Source organism: Taeniopygia guttata, chromosome W, assembly GCF_048771995.1.
Source record: "Taeniopygia guttata chromosome W, bTaeGut7.mat, whole genome shotgun sequence".
Lineage (NCBI taxonomy): Eukaryota > Metazoa > Chordata > Aves > Passeriformes > Estrildidae > Taeniopygia > Taeniopygia guttata.
In genome coordinates, this window is record NC_133064.1 from 33,125,811 (window position 1) to 33,140,465 (window position 14,655).

Below are 14,655 nucleotides of genomic sequence, written 5' to 3' on the forward strand. Positions count from 1 at the left end.
TTGAATGACACATTTATTTCTGAATGCTATGGTTATAGTCTATGATGAATAGGAAGATTTGTTTTGTGTAATCTTTGATGCATGGATACACCTTCTAAAATAGGTTAGACACTAGTTTTTAATTTTACTCTTTGAATACTTCTGTACTGCATGAAATAAACCATAAGGTCAGGGAAATTATTTGAAAATCTTTTTAAGCTTGCTACCTCATGCTTAAGAATGCATGTTAAAACAGGAATTATACATGAGTGGAAAATCATATGTAAGGAAAAATGAGATTAAGAAAAATTGCACAAGATGTTAAATGGCATTTAATTATGCTTCTCACTTTTTCACCTTACTTTTGCTATGTTTTACTTGCACATATATAGGTTTCTGCTTTCACCAATTCAAGGTTCCAAAAATTACAATTGCTGTGTCATTTGAAAACATCTGGGAAACCACTGCCACTACACTCAGAAGGGGATCTTAGTTTTTCCTTAAGAACATTTCTTTTTTCTTAATTTGAAGCACCATATCAAACTTTCATGAAAGTTATAGTTATATTGTCAGTGTGCAAATAAAAAATTTATTTTAGCAGAAAATAATTTAGACATCTGTCCTAGGTTGACTGTATGATGCCTTTATCCCCAATCGTCTGCTCTGTCTATATTGAATAATAAGTTCTACACCTTTAAGACTTGTTCCAGGAGTGAAAGGGAGGGGGGAAGAAGCGCGGAGTTTGTTTTCAAGAACTGCACTCCCTCCTCCACATTCCTCCTCCTGGACTGTGTCGTCTGCGGATGGACAGACAGCGAGAGAGAGCTCTCCTTTTTTTCTTTTCCTAGTTAGTTTTTAGCTAGCTGAGGCAAAGAAGTTCCCTGGACTGTGTTTTTTCCCTTTCTCTGGACCTGCTCTGGACTAAACACCAGAAGAGCAGCAGCAGCAGCACCTGTGGCCCAGCGGGCCGGGCCTGGGCCGCAGCATTTCCAGCGCCGGAGGGACTGATCAGAGACTGAGTGAGCCCAGCGGCAACCCAGGGGATTTTTTTTCCTGAGTTTGTCTCTCTCTTGGAGTGGCAAGAAGTTTTATTGTTTAATATTGTTTAAAATTGCTTGTTTATTAAACAGGTTTTTTCCACTTTCCTCCAAAGAAGTATCCTTCCCGAACTGGTTGGTGGGGGGGGAGGGGCCGATTGAGTCTGCTTTCCTAAAGGAAACCCTTTTAGGGTTCTTTTCCCCAAATTTGACCTGAACCAGGACAACATCGAAAAATTATTCCCGTCATAACGACAAGAAAAAATCTTAAAAAATAAAATATTTCTTCTTAATTTTTCTTTTTTACCCAAAGTAGTCTGCTCCTAAAGTATGAGTACATAAATTCAAGTTTTTTTTAAGCAAATATATAATATATACATTAATTTTTTTCAGAGCAAAGCCACCCTTCTTCCTCAAAGACCTTGTTTTCATGCCTGATAGCCTTTTCTTTTCCTAAAGTGGAAAAGCATGTATCTTACCCACATTCTTCATCACATTTCCTAGTGTTATACTATATTCACATCTTCTTCCCAGAATCACAGAATAGTTATGGTTAGAAGGGACCTCTGGAGATTATCCAGTCCAACGCCCCTGCCAAGAAAGGGTCACCTAGAGCAGGTGACACAAAAACGCATTCAGGTGGGTTTTGAATGTCTCCAGATAGGGAGACTCCATCACCTCCTGGGGCAGCTATTACAGTGCTCTGCCACCCTCAATAGAAAGAAGTTCTTCCTCATGTTGAGGTGGAACTTCTTGCATCTTAGTTTGTAGCCATTGCTCCTTGTCCTGTCGCTGGCCACCAATGAAAAGAGTCTGGGACCATCTTCTTGGCACCTGCCTTTGAGACATTTATATGCATTAATAAAGATCCCTTGTCTTTTCTTCTCTAGACTAACCAGGCCCAGTTCCTGCAGTGTCTCCTCGTAAAGAGAGATGCTTCAGAGCCCTAATCATATTTGTGGCCTCCACTGGACTGTCTCCAGTAGTTCTTTGTCCTTCTTGTTCTGAGGAGCCCAGAACTGAACACAGTACTCCAGATATGGCCTCACTAGGGCTGAGTAGGGGGAGGATCACCTGCCTTGACCTGCTGGCCACACTCTTCCTGATGCATCCCAAGATCCCATTGCCCCCCCTAGCCACAAGGGCACAGATTTGTCACTTAGTGACAAATAGTCACTCATAGTGTCATGGTTTGATGCTGGCACAATGCCAGTGTCCCCATGAAAATACACCTTTCCAAATAAGTGCCGTGAGATGCGATCAGGCACAGAGCAGAGCAGGCCCAGCTTAGAAATAAAGGAAAAAGAATGTTATTAAACTACTACTATGATAAAATACACACACTAAATCCAGAATGAAAACCTTCCAAAACATTCCTCCTCCCCCCACCCAAACTCCAACAAACCACAGTGAGACATAACTTGGACCCTCAATCAAGCCATCACCTTTTAGATAATCAGTACTCAGTCCATCAAGGGAGAGAGGAGTCTCTCTTGCACCATAGACCCCCAGGAAACACAATTGCAACCTCTTGTGTTTCCATGTCACACATGGCACTGTTATGAACAAAACTGCCTGGCTGGGACACTTGGCTTGGGCTAAGTACTGACATTGAAATGTTAATTAGCTAATTGTTCCTGGGAATCACCTACCTCCCCCCACCCTCACTACCATTCTAGGACTGGGATGCAAAATAATCCAGTGGAATCATGGGAGGGGGTTTTGGGGGATGAAAAACACCCCTAAATGGAAAAGATGGGCACAGTGGAGGGGGCTGGATGGGTGTGCTCGTTGGGGAAAAGGGAACCCCATCCCTAGTCTGTGTTTGACCTGTCACCATAACCTAGAGGACCAGACTGGACTGGGCTGTGGGAAGCAGGAGCAAAGCACACACACACTTCCTGGTGATACCAGGAGGGAAGGAGAGGGATAGCTGCTGCTGGACTTCGGCAGCAGGCTCTGCACATCCCCTCACCCTGCGGCTACCAGTGTGCCAGGAGGAAAGGAGAGAGGACGGTCTGCTGGGACTACAGATACGGACTGCACACCTCTTCACCTCCAGCTACCAGCGTGCCACGGAGACTCCAGGGACAGACTCTGCATGCCTGCTCACCCTTCAGCGACCGGAGAAGCTACAACAGCGGGGGCGAGCTCCTTGTTGAGCCCCCTGCCAAGCTGACTTTTTAATAAAGAGCTGACTATTAATAAAGGCATAGACTCTGTTCATTTCAGCACTGCCCGGAGGAAATCTGCCAGTGTGACACTCTCCATGTTACAGTGCTCTCACCACCGTGCATGGACAGACTGCTCATAGGGCTCCTTTAAGGATTCTTTAACAAGGACCAACAGGAACAACAGTCCACTGTCTCATTTTGAGACCACAGTCCCCCCCATTTTTCTCCTCCCCTGGGGCTGAGGGTGAAAACAGAGATCTTCTTCTCTGAAGACAGAGGGCATCATCACACCCTCCTCAGCTTTCTCTGTTCACTTTATTCTTGTACTGGTAGTTGCTGAAGCAGGTCTCTTGGCTCACCATTGCATCCCCCTAAAAATGCATTCTCCCTTGCAAGAGAAATTGGTTCAGTCTATGGCTAACAAGAAAAGTCCAGCCAAAAGCCACTCCATCATCTCCCCCCAACTTTCTTTCCCTAACATCTCAGGTCCCAGACTGTCTCTCTTCTCTTTTAAATCGAGAAGGAGTAATATTTCATAAAGCTTTCATTTCCCAGGAAAGGGTTAAAAGTCTCGGACTCCCTGGATGGCTGAAATCTTGGCCCAGGACTCCATCTCCCATGTTGGGCACCTTCCCCTCCTCTTCTCCTTCTCCTCTGCTGGCAAATTTCCAGGTGTCTTCAGGCCCTCTGTCTCTTTCCCTCTGGATGGGGAGGGGGGGGAGGGAACAAAGACATCTCAGATTTCCTCCACCCTTCAGTCCACAAAAGCTGGCCCAGTTCCAGGCCCTTCACCCCCTGGCCTACCTCTCCCAGGCCACATGGCTTCTCCTCCCCCACCCAACCCATGGCTGGGCAGGGGAGAGTCTGCACTCTCCTGTGACTGGAACCAAAGAGACAGTTCTCCTCGGAGTTCTTGCTTTTAACCCCCTATGTTCTCAGAAGCATGTCCATGCCTTCAGTGGTCACTCCAGGTGTCAATATCCAAATGTGACCACTGATTGGTTTGACCCTCGTCTTCCTGAGAAAATTCTCTTCTGTGTCAAACCACGACACATAGTCAACTTGTCATCCACCAAGACTCCCCGGTCCTTCTCTGCAGAGCTGGTCTCTTGTAGGTCAGCCCCCAACTGATACTGGTACTTGGGCTTATTCCTCCCCAGGTGCAGGACCATACACTTTCTCTTGTTGAACCAAGTGGGCCTTGGCCTTCCTCATCACATCCCTGCATATTCTGATGATATCCCTATAGTCCTCCCATGTGGCCAGTCCCTTTTTCCACATCCTGTTTTTTTTTCTTCTATTTGAGATATGCTAGAAGCTTCCTGCTCATCCATGCAGGTCTCATGCCCCCTTTGCTTGATTTCTTGTTTATGGGGATACATTGGTCTTGAGCTTGGTGGAAGTGATGCTTGAATACTGACCAGCTCTCTTGGACCCCCTTCTCTTCTAGGGCCCTAACCCATGGGATACCTCTAGGTAGGTCTTTGAAGAGGTCAAAAATAGCTTTCCAGAAGTTCAGAGTTCTAGTCCTGCTTACTGATTTGCTTCCTGCATGCAAGATCCTGAGTTCCACCCTCATGGTCACTACACAGCTGTCTGAGATTGAAAGACAAGATGTTTTCTAGTACCATCTGTGTAGCAGTTGCCCTCTGGGCAGTTTTCCTTATCTCCTGTTAATGGGCCCATCAAAGTCTTGCCACATGACTCAGAGATAACACTCTCCAGGAGCCAGTTCTGTGATCAAAGACACAACTCACGACTCAGAATGACATCAGCCCATTGTGAGATGCTCCGCCCAGGGGGGAGGAGCTAAGCATCCCCACCTAGCTATATCCTGGGATTTCTAGACAGAGAAACAGACTTCCCACAGGTTTCCAAGAGGACACAGCTGGGGTTTTTCCACTGGACCAACTACACCTCTTCTACAGGACCACTGCACAAACAGAAACCACATCTGCCACTCCAAGAGGACTGCAGCCACTCCAATTTGGACTGCTACCAACACGCTGGCCAAAAGGGTGTAGGTTGTATTCTGAATTTGTCGGTGGTCTTCCTTTTGTATCACTGCATGTATTTTGTCTCTTTTCCCAATAAATTTTATTTCTGACTTGGAGTCTCTCACTGGTTTTGCTTTCAAACCAGAATAACAGCCATGGCTGCCCCCAACCTTCACATCTTCAACCAGTCCCTCCTGGTTTGTTAGCACAAGGTCCAGCAACACATCTCTCCTCATTGGCTCTTCCACCACTTGCCTCAAAAAGTTTTCATCAATAATTTGCAGGAACTTCCTGGACTGTGTGTGCCAAACTGTGTTGCCTCTCCAACAAACATCAGGGTGGTTGAGGACACCCAGGAGAACTGGAGCCTGTGACCATGAGGCTATTTCCAGCTGTCCATAGAAAGCCTCATCAACTTCTTCCTCCTGATCAGGTGGCCTGTAGCAAACAGCCACAACAGTGTCACCTATATCAGCCTTTCCCTTAATTCTCACCCATAAACTCTCAACTCGTTAGTCTGCCACTGGTACATCTGTCCCTGGATCAATACATTCCAGTTACTTTCTCACATAAAGAGCAACTCCACCACCTTGCCTCACTGACCTGTCTTTTCTAAACGGTACATAGCCATCCATAACAACATTCCAGTCATGTGAGCTATCCCACCATGTCTCAGTAATTGCAATGAGATCATGGCCCTGGGACCACACAGAGATTTCCAGTTCTTCATGTTTATTCCCCATGCTGCGTGTGTTTGTATGCAGGCACTTCAGAGAGGTAATCAAGCATGCAGGTTCCCTAGAAGGGGTGGAAGAGGGCTCACCACAGCCATACACACCCTCAGTGTGGTTAGCCCTGTGATTTTCATCCTGAGAGGCAGTCAAGGAACATCTGTCGCTGCACTGGTTGGCATAGCCTACTCCCTGTGAGGAAGCAATGGCATGAGCGTTGCCACTTTGGACCCCATTCCGTGAGTCCTTCAGTTTAAAGCCTGTCTCACCAAATTGGCCAGCCTGCAGCAAAAAATTATCTTGCCCTTTTTAGGCAGGTGGATCCCATCCCTCCCTAACAGGCTACAATCATTGTCATAAAAACCAAAACCTTCTCAATGGCACCAACCACAAAGCCAGACATTTATGTGCACTATGTGTCTGCTTCTGGCTGTTCCCAATTCTCTAACCAGTAGGATAGATGAGAAGATGACTTAGGCACTGATATTTTGCTACTTTTAGGTTTTTCACCTGCCTCGCCAGGGCTTTATAGTCTTCCTTGACCCTATCTATTTTTTGGCTTGCGGCGTCATTTGTACCCACATGAAAAAGTAGTAGTGGGTACTAGTCCATGCTCTTGACGAGTTGGGGTACCCTCTCAGTAACATCATAGATCCTACCCCCTGGTAGGCAGCATACCTCTCGTGACTGTTTATCGGACCGGCAGATGAGGGCCTCAGTGCCCCTTAATAGAGTCACACACTATGAGCACTAAAGTTTCTTTTTATGGTAACTGCTGTGTGCTGCTGGTGTGGATTTTCTTTGTTGACCTTGCTCATGGACATCTAAAGCCTTTAAATCGCCAAATCTGTTTTTGGTCTGGATGTTGGAGGGTAGAGGTTGAATTGGAATCCTGCTTTTGTGGGTCATCAGGTTCTAAGGTGCCTCATGCCAAAGCCACATTATCTATCTCCATTTCAGCCCCTCTAATACTGTGTAGCCTATTAACTGTCATGTAATTCAGCCACCTGCTGCAACAGGTCATCAACCTGTGCATGCTTTGTGCAGGTACCAGCCTTTTCTCCAGGAGAAGCATCTGGGCATCCATTGCAGGCTACCACCTGTACTGACATCTTCCTTACCAGTTCCAGCTGGGTGGAAGCATCAGACTTCTTAGGGGCTATCTCACTAGACACACTGGTTTTGGCTCTGAGACAAGTGCTCACCATTATGGCAGAGATCTAGAGCACTTAGTTAGCACTTACCTGAGCTGTGGACCTACTTTCAGATTGCAGCACCCTCCCCATATGCCCTGCCCACGTGAACTGCAGTGTCACATCCTTCTAATGCGCCACATCCTGTTTGCTCACCCTCTTTGACACTTTCTGGGTTGCTCATGCTTTCTGGAGTTGTTTAAATCTCCCACAGTGCTCCTGGCTATGACCCCTCCTTGTCAGATTGGCTCACAAGAGCTTCTAAGCTCTGACATGGCTCTGGGCTGCTGATCAGGCTGGACTACTGATTCTTCCTTTTCCTTACCCTACAGAATCACAGAACCACTAGGTTGGAAGAGACCTTTCAAGATCTTTGAGTCCAACCCATGCCCTAACACCTCAACTAAATCATGGCACTGAGTGCCACATAGAATCTTTTTTTAAACACATCCAGGAATGGTGACTCCACCACCTCCTCAGGCAGACAATTCCAGTACTTTATCACTCTTTCAGTAAAAAACTTTTCCCTAACATCTAACCTAAATTTCCTTTGGTGCAGCTTAAGACTGTATCATCTCGTTCTGTCAGTTGCTGCCTGACACCTTCAATTCCTTTAGAATTCCTGACCTTTTCTCAACACTTTTATCATCTATCCTTTTGTCTCTAAACCAGTATTTCCTTCATATTCCATCCTAATCACTGTAGAATCATCTGCATTGGCTTTCACTAAATATGCATCACCTTTTCAGTGTATACAAATTATTGCAGCAAATTATACTTCCTTCGCCAGGCTGATCCCCCAACATTCCTTTCTGAAACCTTAAATAACTTATACTTTCAAAATAAGACTCAACTGAAAAACTCAGTCCAACAGAATCAGAAAATGCTCCAAAGTACAGTTGAAATAGTGAAACAGAAATATTTTAAATAATAACAATACAACATAACTAATACCTTATTGAAAATATATTCTTATAGAAACTATATCTAGTTTTCAAAAGTTTGAAGCAAAGATTAAAAAGAGTTAACCACAGTAAGCTTCATAGAAATCTTTACTAAGCCAAAGCAGCATAGTAGCTTAATTTAAAAAGTTAGCACCATAATAGAAAGACCTAATAGTTTTCACACAGGCAGATAGTAATAGGACAAGAGGGAATCATTTTAAACTAAAAGAGGAGAAAGTACACAAAGATAAGCTTTTAAATTCATGTTAAGTGCCCAATATTTGAATGTTTTGCTGAAACACTGCATTTTGGGGGTTTTGGGGGAGAGGGCATGTTTAAAAAAAAAAGCAAATGTATTCCAAGATACATTATAAGTAGAAGCGATATTAATGGAATTATTATGCATTATAAATTGAGTCTGTATACCAGGAAATATTATTAGTTAAATGTATGAGACAGTTAAACAGTATTGCAAAGAACATGCTGTATTGGGTTTGCATAGCCTGTTTTTTTTGGGGGGGTGGGGGGGGGGGCACAGAGGTGGCTTCTGTGAGAAGCTGCCAGAAGCTTCCACAATGTCTGCCGGAGCCAATCCCTGGGGGCTCCAAAGATGGACATGCCACTGGTCAAGGCTAGGCTAATTAGAAATTGTGGTAATGCCTCTGTGATAACATATTTAAGAAGAAATCAAAACAAAGGTTGTGGCGCAGTTGCAATTTTCAGCCAGAGAAGAGCAGAGTGAGAACATGTGAGAAGAACAACTATGCAGACACCAAGGTCAGTGAAGAAGGAGGGGGAGGAGGTGGTCCAGGCACCACAGCTAAGATTCCTCTGCAGCCTATATTGAAGACCATGGTGAAGCAGGCTGTCCCCCTGCAGCCCATGGAAAACCACGGTGATGCAGAGATCCACCCGCAACCCATGGAAGAGCCCCACACCACCTGGGAGGAAACTGTGATCCTGTGGGAGACCTGTGAAGGGAGGGGCCCTGCTCCCAGGATGGGGTTGCCTGTCCTTAAAGGACTGCACCCCATGGAAGAGTGACCTGCTTTGCAGCAGTTTGAGGGGTACTGTTGCCTGTGGGCTGGACTCACGTTGCAGCAGTTCGCAGGGAACTGTTGCTTGTGAGATGAACTCACATCAGAGAAGTTCACAGAGAACTGTCTCCTGTGGGAGGGACCCCACGGTGCAGCAGGGGAATGACTCATGACTCCTCTCCCTGAGCAGCAGAAGCCACAGGTGATGAACTGACCATAACCACCATTCCCTGTCTCCTTATGCCGCTGGGGTAGGCAGTAGAGCTGGGAAGGAGGGAGGGGTGGGGGGAATGTGTTTTTAAAGGTTAATTTTATTTCTCATTATCCCGCCCTGATTTTGTTAGTAGCAAATTCATTTTGTATCTCTAAGTTAAGCCTGTTTTGACCATGACGGTATTTGATGAGTGATCTCTCCCAGTCCTTATCTCAGTCCATGAACCCTTTGTTAAATTTTATCTCCTCTGTCCAGCTGCAGAGAGTGAGTGAGCGGCTTTCGTGGGTGCCTGGCATTTGGCCAGCATTAACCCACAACACATGCAGAAAAAAAAATCACCTTAAATTTTAAGGCTAAACATAATGCTAGAAATTTTAGTTTAGACAACAGTGATTTACTAGCACAGAAACAGACTTACATAATTTAACAAGCTATCCTCAGTTTTACTATTGTTAATTTTGAAACTGTAAAACCAAGTTATATGAAAAAAAGAACATCAGATTTCACCCAAAGAACCTGAAACAGTGACAGCTGAATGGAGGGAAAGTGGAGAGGGAGATTATGATCTCTTCTCCTTGGTATCCTGTGACAGGATGAGTAGGAATAGTTTAAAGCTGCATCAGAAAAGGTTCAGACTAGATATTAGAAAACATTTCTTTGCTGAGCGGGTGGTCAAACACTGGAACAGGTTTCCTAGAAACATGGTTGGTGCCCCAAGACTGTCAGTGTTTAAGAGGTATTTGGACAATGCCCTTAATATTATGCTTTTGGTTAGCCCTGAAGTGGTCAGGTAGTTGAAGTAGACAGTCATTGTAGATCCCTTCCAACTGGAACAAATAATTTTTTTTAAAAAAAGAAAAAAGCTAAATTATACATACTAAAGGAGTCTTGGACAAAATTCATGGCTTTTAACATTCAGTTCCTGTTTTCCAACTCCTGTTTCCCTCCTCGATCTCCCCATGCAGCACATCCTCCAATGTTGGTGGGGCTGCATAGGTAATTAATCATGTCACAGAAGTGTGTGCTGAGCTGGCTGCTTCAGAAACCCCTTTAATTCCCTGACAAATCCAAATTATGCATTACTTACAGTTTTACTTCACATGTCTTTCTGCATTTGCTCAAGAACCTGCAGGGAGATCATCTTAGAAGTACAAAATTGCATTGCTTTTATATTTTACATCTATATTGAATTTATTTCAAAAATCCATATTCCTTTCAAAAGAATAAATGTGAATATTCAGTTACTCAATGTATTTTTTATGAGATATTGCACACATTTCATAGTAATCTACTTATAGAATAATATATATATATATTTCTGGAGTTTGACAAATATTCTAGTTCAAGAAATAAACTCTGAAAACTGCATGTCTGCTTATGTAGATATGTTAGTTCCATCAAAATAAAATTGAATAAAACAGTGAAAAGGAATTGGTTTTGCAGCCTTCTACAAAATCAGTTCTTCACTACACCTATTGAAATGCATCATTCTGTCTTGCCAGGGTGTTTTGTTTTCCCAAAATTAACAGACACCTACCTGTTGCTGAACTGGTACCTGCTGTACAACCTGTGTGGGCACTACTGCCTGGCCAGCCACAGATGCTTGTAAAGTCACAGTCGAACCTGTGTCTGACCCAGACTCTGATGTCTGCATCCTGGTCTCTGAATAAAATTAAAATGTAAAATTAAAAGTTCAGCACACACTTCTTTGCTTTTTTTCACTTATTCAGATCTTAAAAGAAGCATATTCACCCCAAATCAAATCTGGGGATTAGCTAAAGATTGTTTCATGTACTATTACATGAGTACACTGATATATTTCTTTTTCATTTTTTAAAATGTTGCTTTGGCCTAAAATATTAGAAAATTCATATAATATATAATATATAATATATAATATATAATATATAATATATAATATATAATATATAATATATAATATATAATATATAATATATAATATATAATATATAATATATAATATATAATATATAACATATAACATATAATATATAACATATAATATATAACATATAATATATAACATATAATATATATTATTACTTTGTCTAATCTAAGGCCTGCTTAGAGCTTGCAGCACATCAAGAAGAGAATATGCTTTGGACTTCACGATTTTTTTTCTAACAGTTTACAGTCTGCTTTGTAATAGCAAATACATTTATCAAGTCAGAAGCAAGGTGCACACAAACCTATTTGCTGCTTTAAAGTAAAGAATTTTAGAAAAACATCTGTTCACAGGCCTGATTCTTCTCTAACTACACTTGTATGCATAAGCTGTAACTATTATTAAATTTTGAGAGGAGACTCAAAACCTTTTACCATATTAAGACAACACACTTTAAGCTACCTATATGCACAAACATAATTAGTTCTAGAAGCTGCACATATAAATGATTACTTCTTAATTAAGTATGCCTTCACAAAAAGACTTGCTATCCTCAATGCAAAAAACTGAATTATGGAAATATTTCAAACTTAGTAATCACAATTCTAAAGAACAAAAAGAGTAATTTATGTAGTAATCACAGTACAAGTAAATTATAGTACCTTCAATATCATCAGTTTTCAGAAAGAACTAATATGCACCGAATAAAATATACTGCAAGAACACAATGGGTAAAATATGCAATACCAGAAAGAAATTTCTCTTTCCATTTTCTTCCTTGAATCAGTTAAAATCCTTATGTACTAAAATATTAAAAGTTTTCTCTTACCTTACTTGCCCTCAAGATATTTAATAATGCAAATCAACAGAAACTTTTCTCACTTATTTATGTGACTTCAGGAACAACTCATTAAAATCAGAAATAAGTCAAAGTCATTCCATCAGCTTGTAAATGACTACACATTCTTCAAAGCTGTCCTTCCTCTGGTTTACTGAGTTGCACTATAAATTTTTCATATTCAAATGCTGAGTTAAAGCTCTGGTAGGTGATAGAATGAGGGGCTTCAACCTGAGAAGAAGAACCTGGAAAGCATTTTAAAGGTGAAAAAGTGACTCAAGTAAGCTTTTTAGCAGATAGTGTCAATGTAATCGCTAGAGTTATAAACAGGGATTTTACCCCTACATGAGGTTGTGGCACTGACATTTTTAAGTGGAATATTCAAAATTTGGATACAGCACAGAAATGGTCCAACAGTTAAGGAAAATGCCTTACAAAGAAAACCTATTTAGAGTATCATAAAGAAGACTAAAGCTGACTTACTCTGTTGGGTTTGTGTGGCCAGGTTTTGCAAACTGGGGGAGGGGGCTACAGGGGTAGCTTCTGAGGGAAGCTGCAAGAAGCTTCCTCCATGTCTGACAGAGCCAAACCCAGACAGCTCCAAGATGGACCCACTACTGGCCAAGGCTGAGACAGACACTGATGGTAATAACACATTTGTTATAATATATTTAAGAAGGAAAAAAAAAAGGTATTGCATAGAAGTAATTGCAGTTCAGAAAAGAGTGGAGTGAGAACATGTGAGACAAGCAACTCTGCAGGCACCAAGGACAGTGAAGAAGGAGGGGGAGGTGCTCCAGCTGAGATTCCTCTGCAGCCTGTGGTGAAGACCATGGTGAAGCAGCTGTGCCCCTCCAGCCCATGGAAGAGCCCCACATTATGTCTGAGAGGAGGCTGTTACCCTGTGGGAGGCCCACGCTGGAGCAGGGTCCTGGTAGGGACCTGCGGACCCATGGAGAGAGGAGCCCACACTGGACCAGGTTTGCCGGTAGTACTTGTGACCCTGTGGGGGACCCACAGTGGAGCAGGTTGTGCCTGAAGAACTGCACTCCATGGAAAGGGATCCACACTGGGGAAGTACCTGAAGAACTGTAGCCTGTGGGAAGGACTTATGTTGGAGAAGTTTGTGGAGGACTGTCTCTTGTGGGAAGGACTCCATGCTGGAGCAGGGGAAGGACTCCGATTCCTCTCCCTGAGCAGCAGCAGGAACAACGCATGATGAACTGACTCTAATTCCCTTTCTCTGTCTCCCTGTGCTGCTGCGGGGGGGGGGAGAAGGTAGAGCCCAGAAAGGAGGGAGAGGTGGAGGGAAGGTGCTTTTAAGATTTGTTTTGCTTCCCATTGACCTGGTCTGATTTCGATTGGTAATAAATTCAATTAATTTCCCCAAGTTGAGTCTGTTTTCCCTGTCATAGTAATCAACAAGTGATCTCTTCTGGTCCTTAATTCATGAACCTTTCATTATATTTTCTCTCCCCTGTCTAGTTGAAGAAGGGAGTGATAGGGCGGCTCTGGTGGGTACCTGGAATCCAGCTAGGGTCAAATGACCACACTTATACATAACAGGAATTTGAGTAATCTTCAGTTTTGCACAGAATTACAGAATTGTTTAGGTTGGAAGGAACCTTTGGAGACCATCTAGTCCAACCCTCCTGATCAAAACAGGGTCACCTAGAACAAGTTGCCATGTTCAGTTGGGTTCTTAATACCTCCCAGGATAGACACTCCACAACATCTTCGTAAAACCTGCTATAATTCTTGACTAACCTCACAGTAAAAAAGTATATTTGAGTATTCAGATGGAATTTCTGGGTTTTTTTTCCATGCATGCCCATTGCCTCCTGTCCTGTCAATGAGCACTACTGAGAAGGGTCTTGCTCCCTCATCTTCACTCCCACCCATCAGGTATTTATGCACAGTGATAAGGTCCACCCTGAGCCTTCTCTTTCGAAGTTGAATAGTCTCAGATCTCTCACCCTCTCCTCATATGGCATATGCTCCAGTACCTTAAGCATCATTGTAGTCCTTAGCTGCCATTGCCCTTTCTTGTACTGAGGAGCCCAGAACTGAACATGTGACCTCACTAGCACTGAGTAGAGAGGAAGGATCTACCTCAAATACTAGCAATGCTCTTCCTAACGCAGCCAGGGATACTACTGGCCTCTTTTGTCATTAGGGTGCATTGCTGGCTCATGTTCAGCTTCTTCTCCATCAGGACACATTTTCTTCTCCCCAAAGCTACTTTCTAGCTAGTCATCCTGCAGCCTGTACTGGTGCCTGGGGTAAATCCTCCCCAGATGCAGGACTCTTAATTTCCACCTGTTGAATATCATGAGATCCTTCTCTGCCAGTTCTTTAGAGTGTAAAGATCTCTCTGAATGGCACAAGAGACATCTGGTCTATCAATGGCTCCTCTAAATTTCATATCAGTTGCTGGGGTTGTTCAGCCTGAAAAAAAGAAGACTCCAGGGAGATCTTAGAATGGCCATTTAACACTTAAAGAGGGCTTCTAAAAAATATGGAAGGAGACTTTTTGCCAGGGTTGGTAGTGACAGGAAAAGTGGCAATGGTTTTCAACTAATTTAGATGAGAAAGTGATTTAGAT

At 43.1% G+C, this 14,655-nt stretch overlaps 1 protein-coding gene across 7 annotated transcripts in view; it reads right to left on the reverse strand.

Moving 5' to 3' along the window:
* LOC116806853 (transcription factor RFX3) overlaps positions 1–14,655 on the reverse strand; it is a 259,764-nt gene that overhangs the window by 174,743 nt on the left and 70,366 nt on the right. For 4 of the 7 annotated variants that reach the window (XM_072923087.1, XM_072923082.1, XM_032744617.3 and 1 more), the window contains exon 2: positions 10,844–10,968. The exons of 2 other annotated variants lie outside the window; for them this stretch is intronic. In XM_072923087.1, the coding sequence (XP_072779188.1) occupies positions 10,844–10,960 (117 nt within the window). In that variant the 5' untranslated portion in view covers positions 10,961–10,968. Of the gene's footprint in view, positions 1–10,843; positions 10,969–14,655 lie in introns of those variants that run through there. One more of the 7 variants, XM_072923085.1, reaches the window with a different exon arrangement.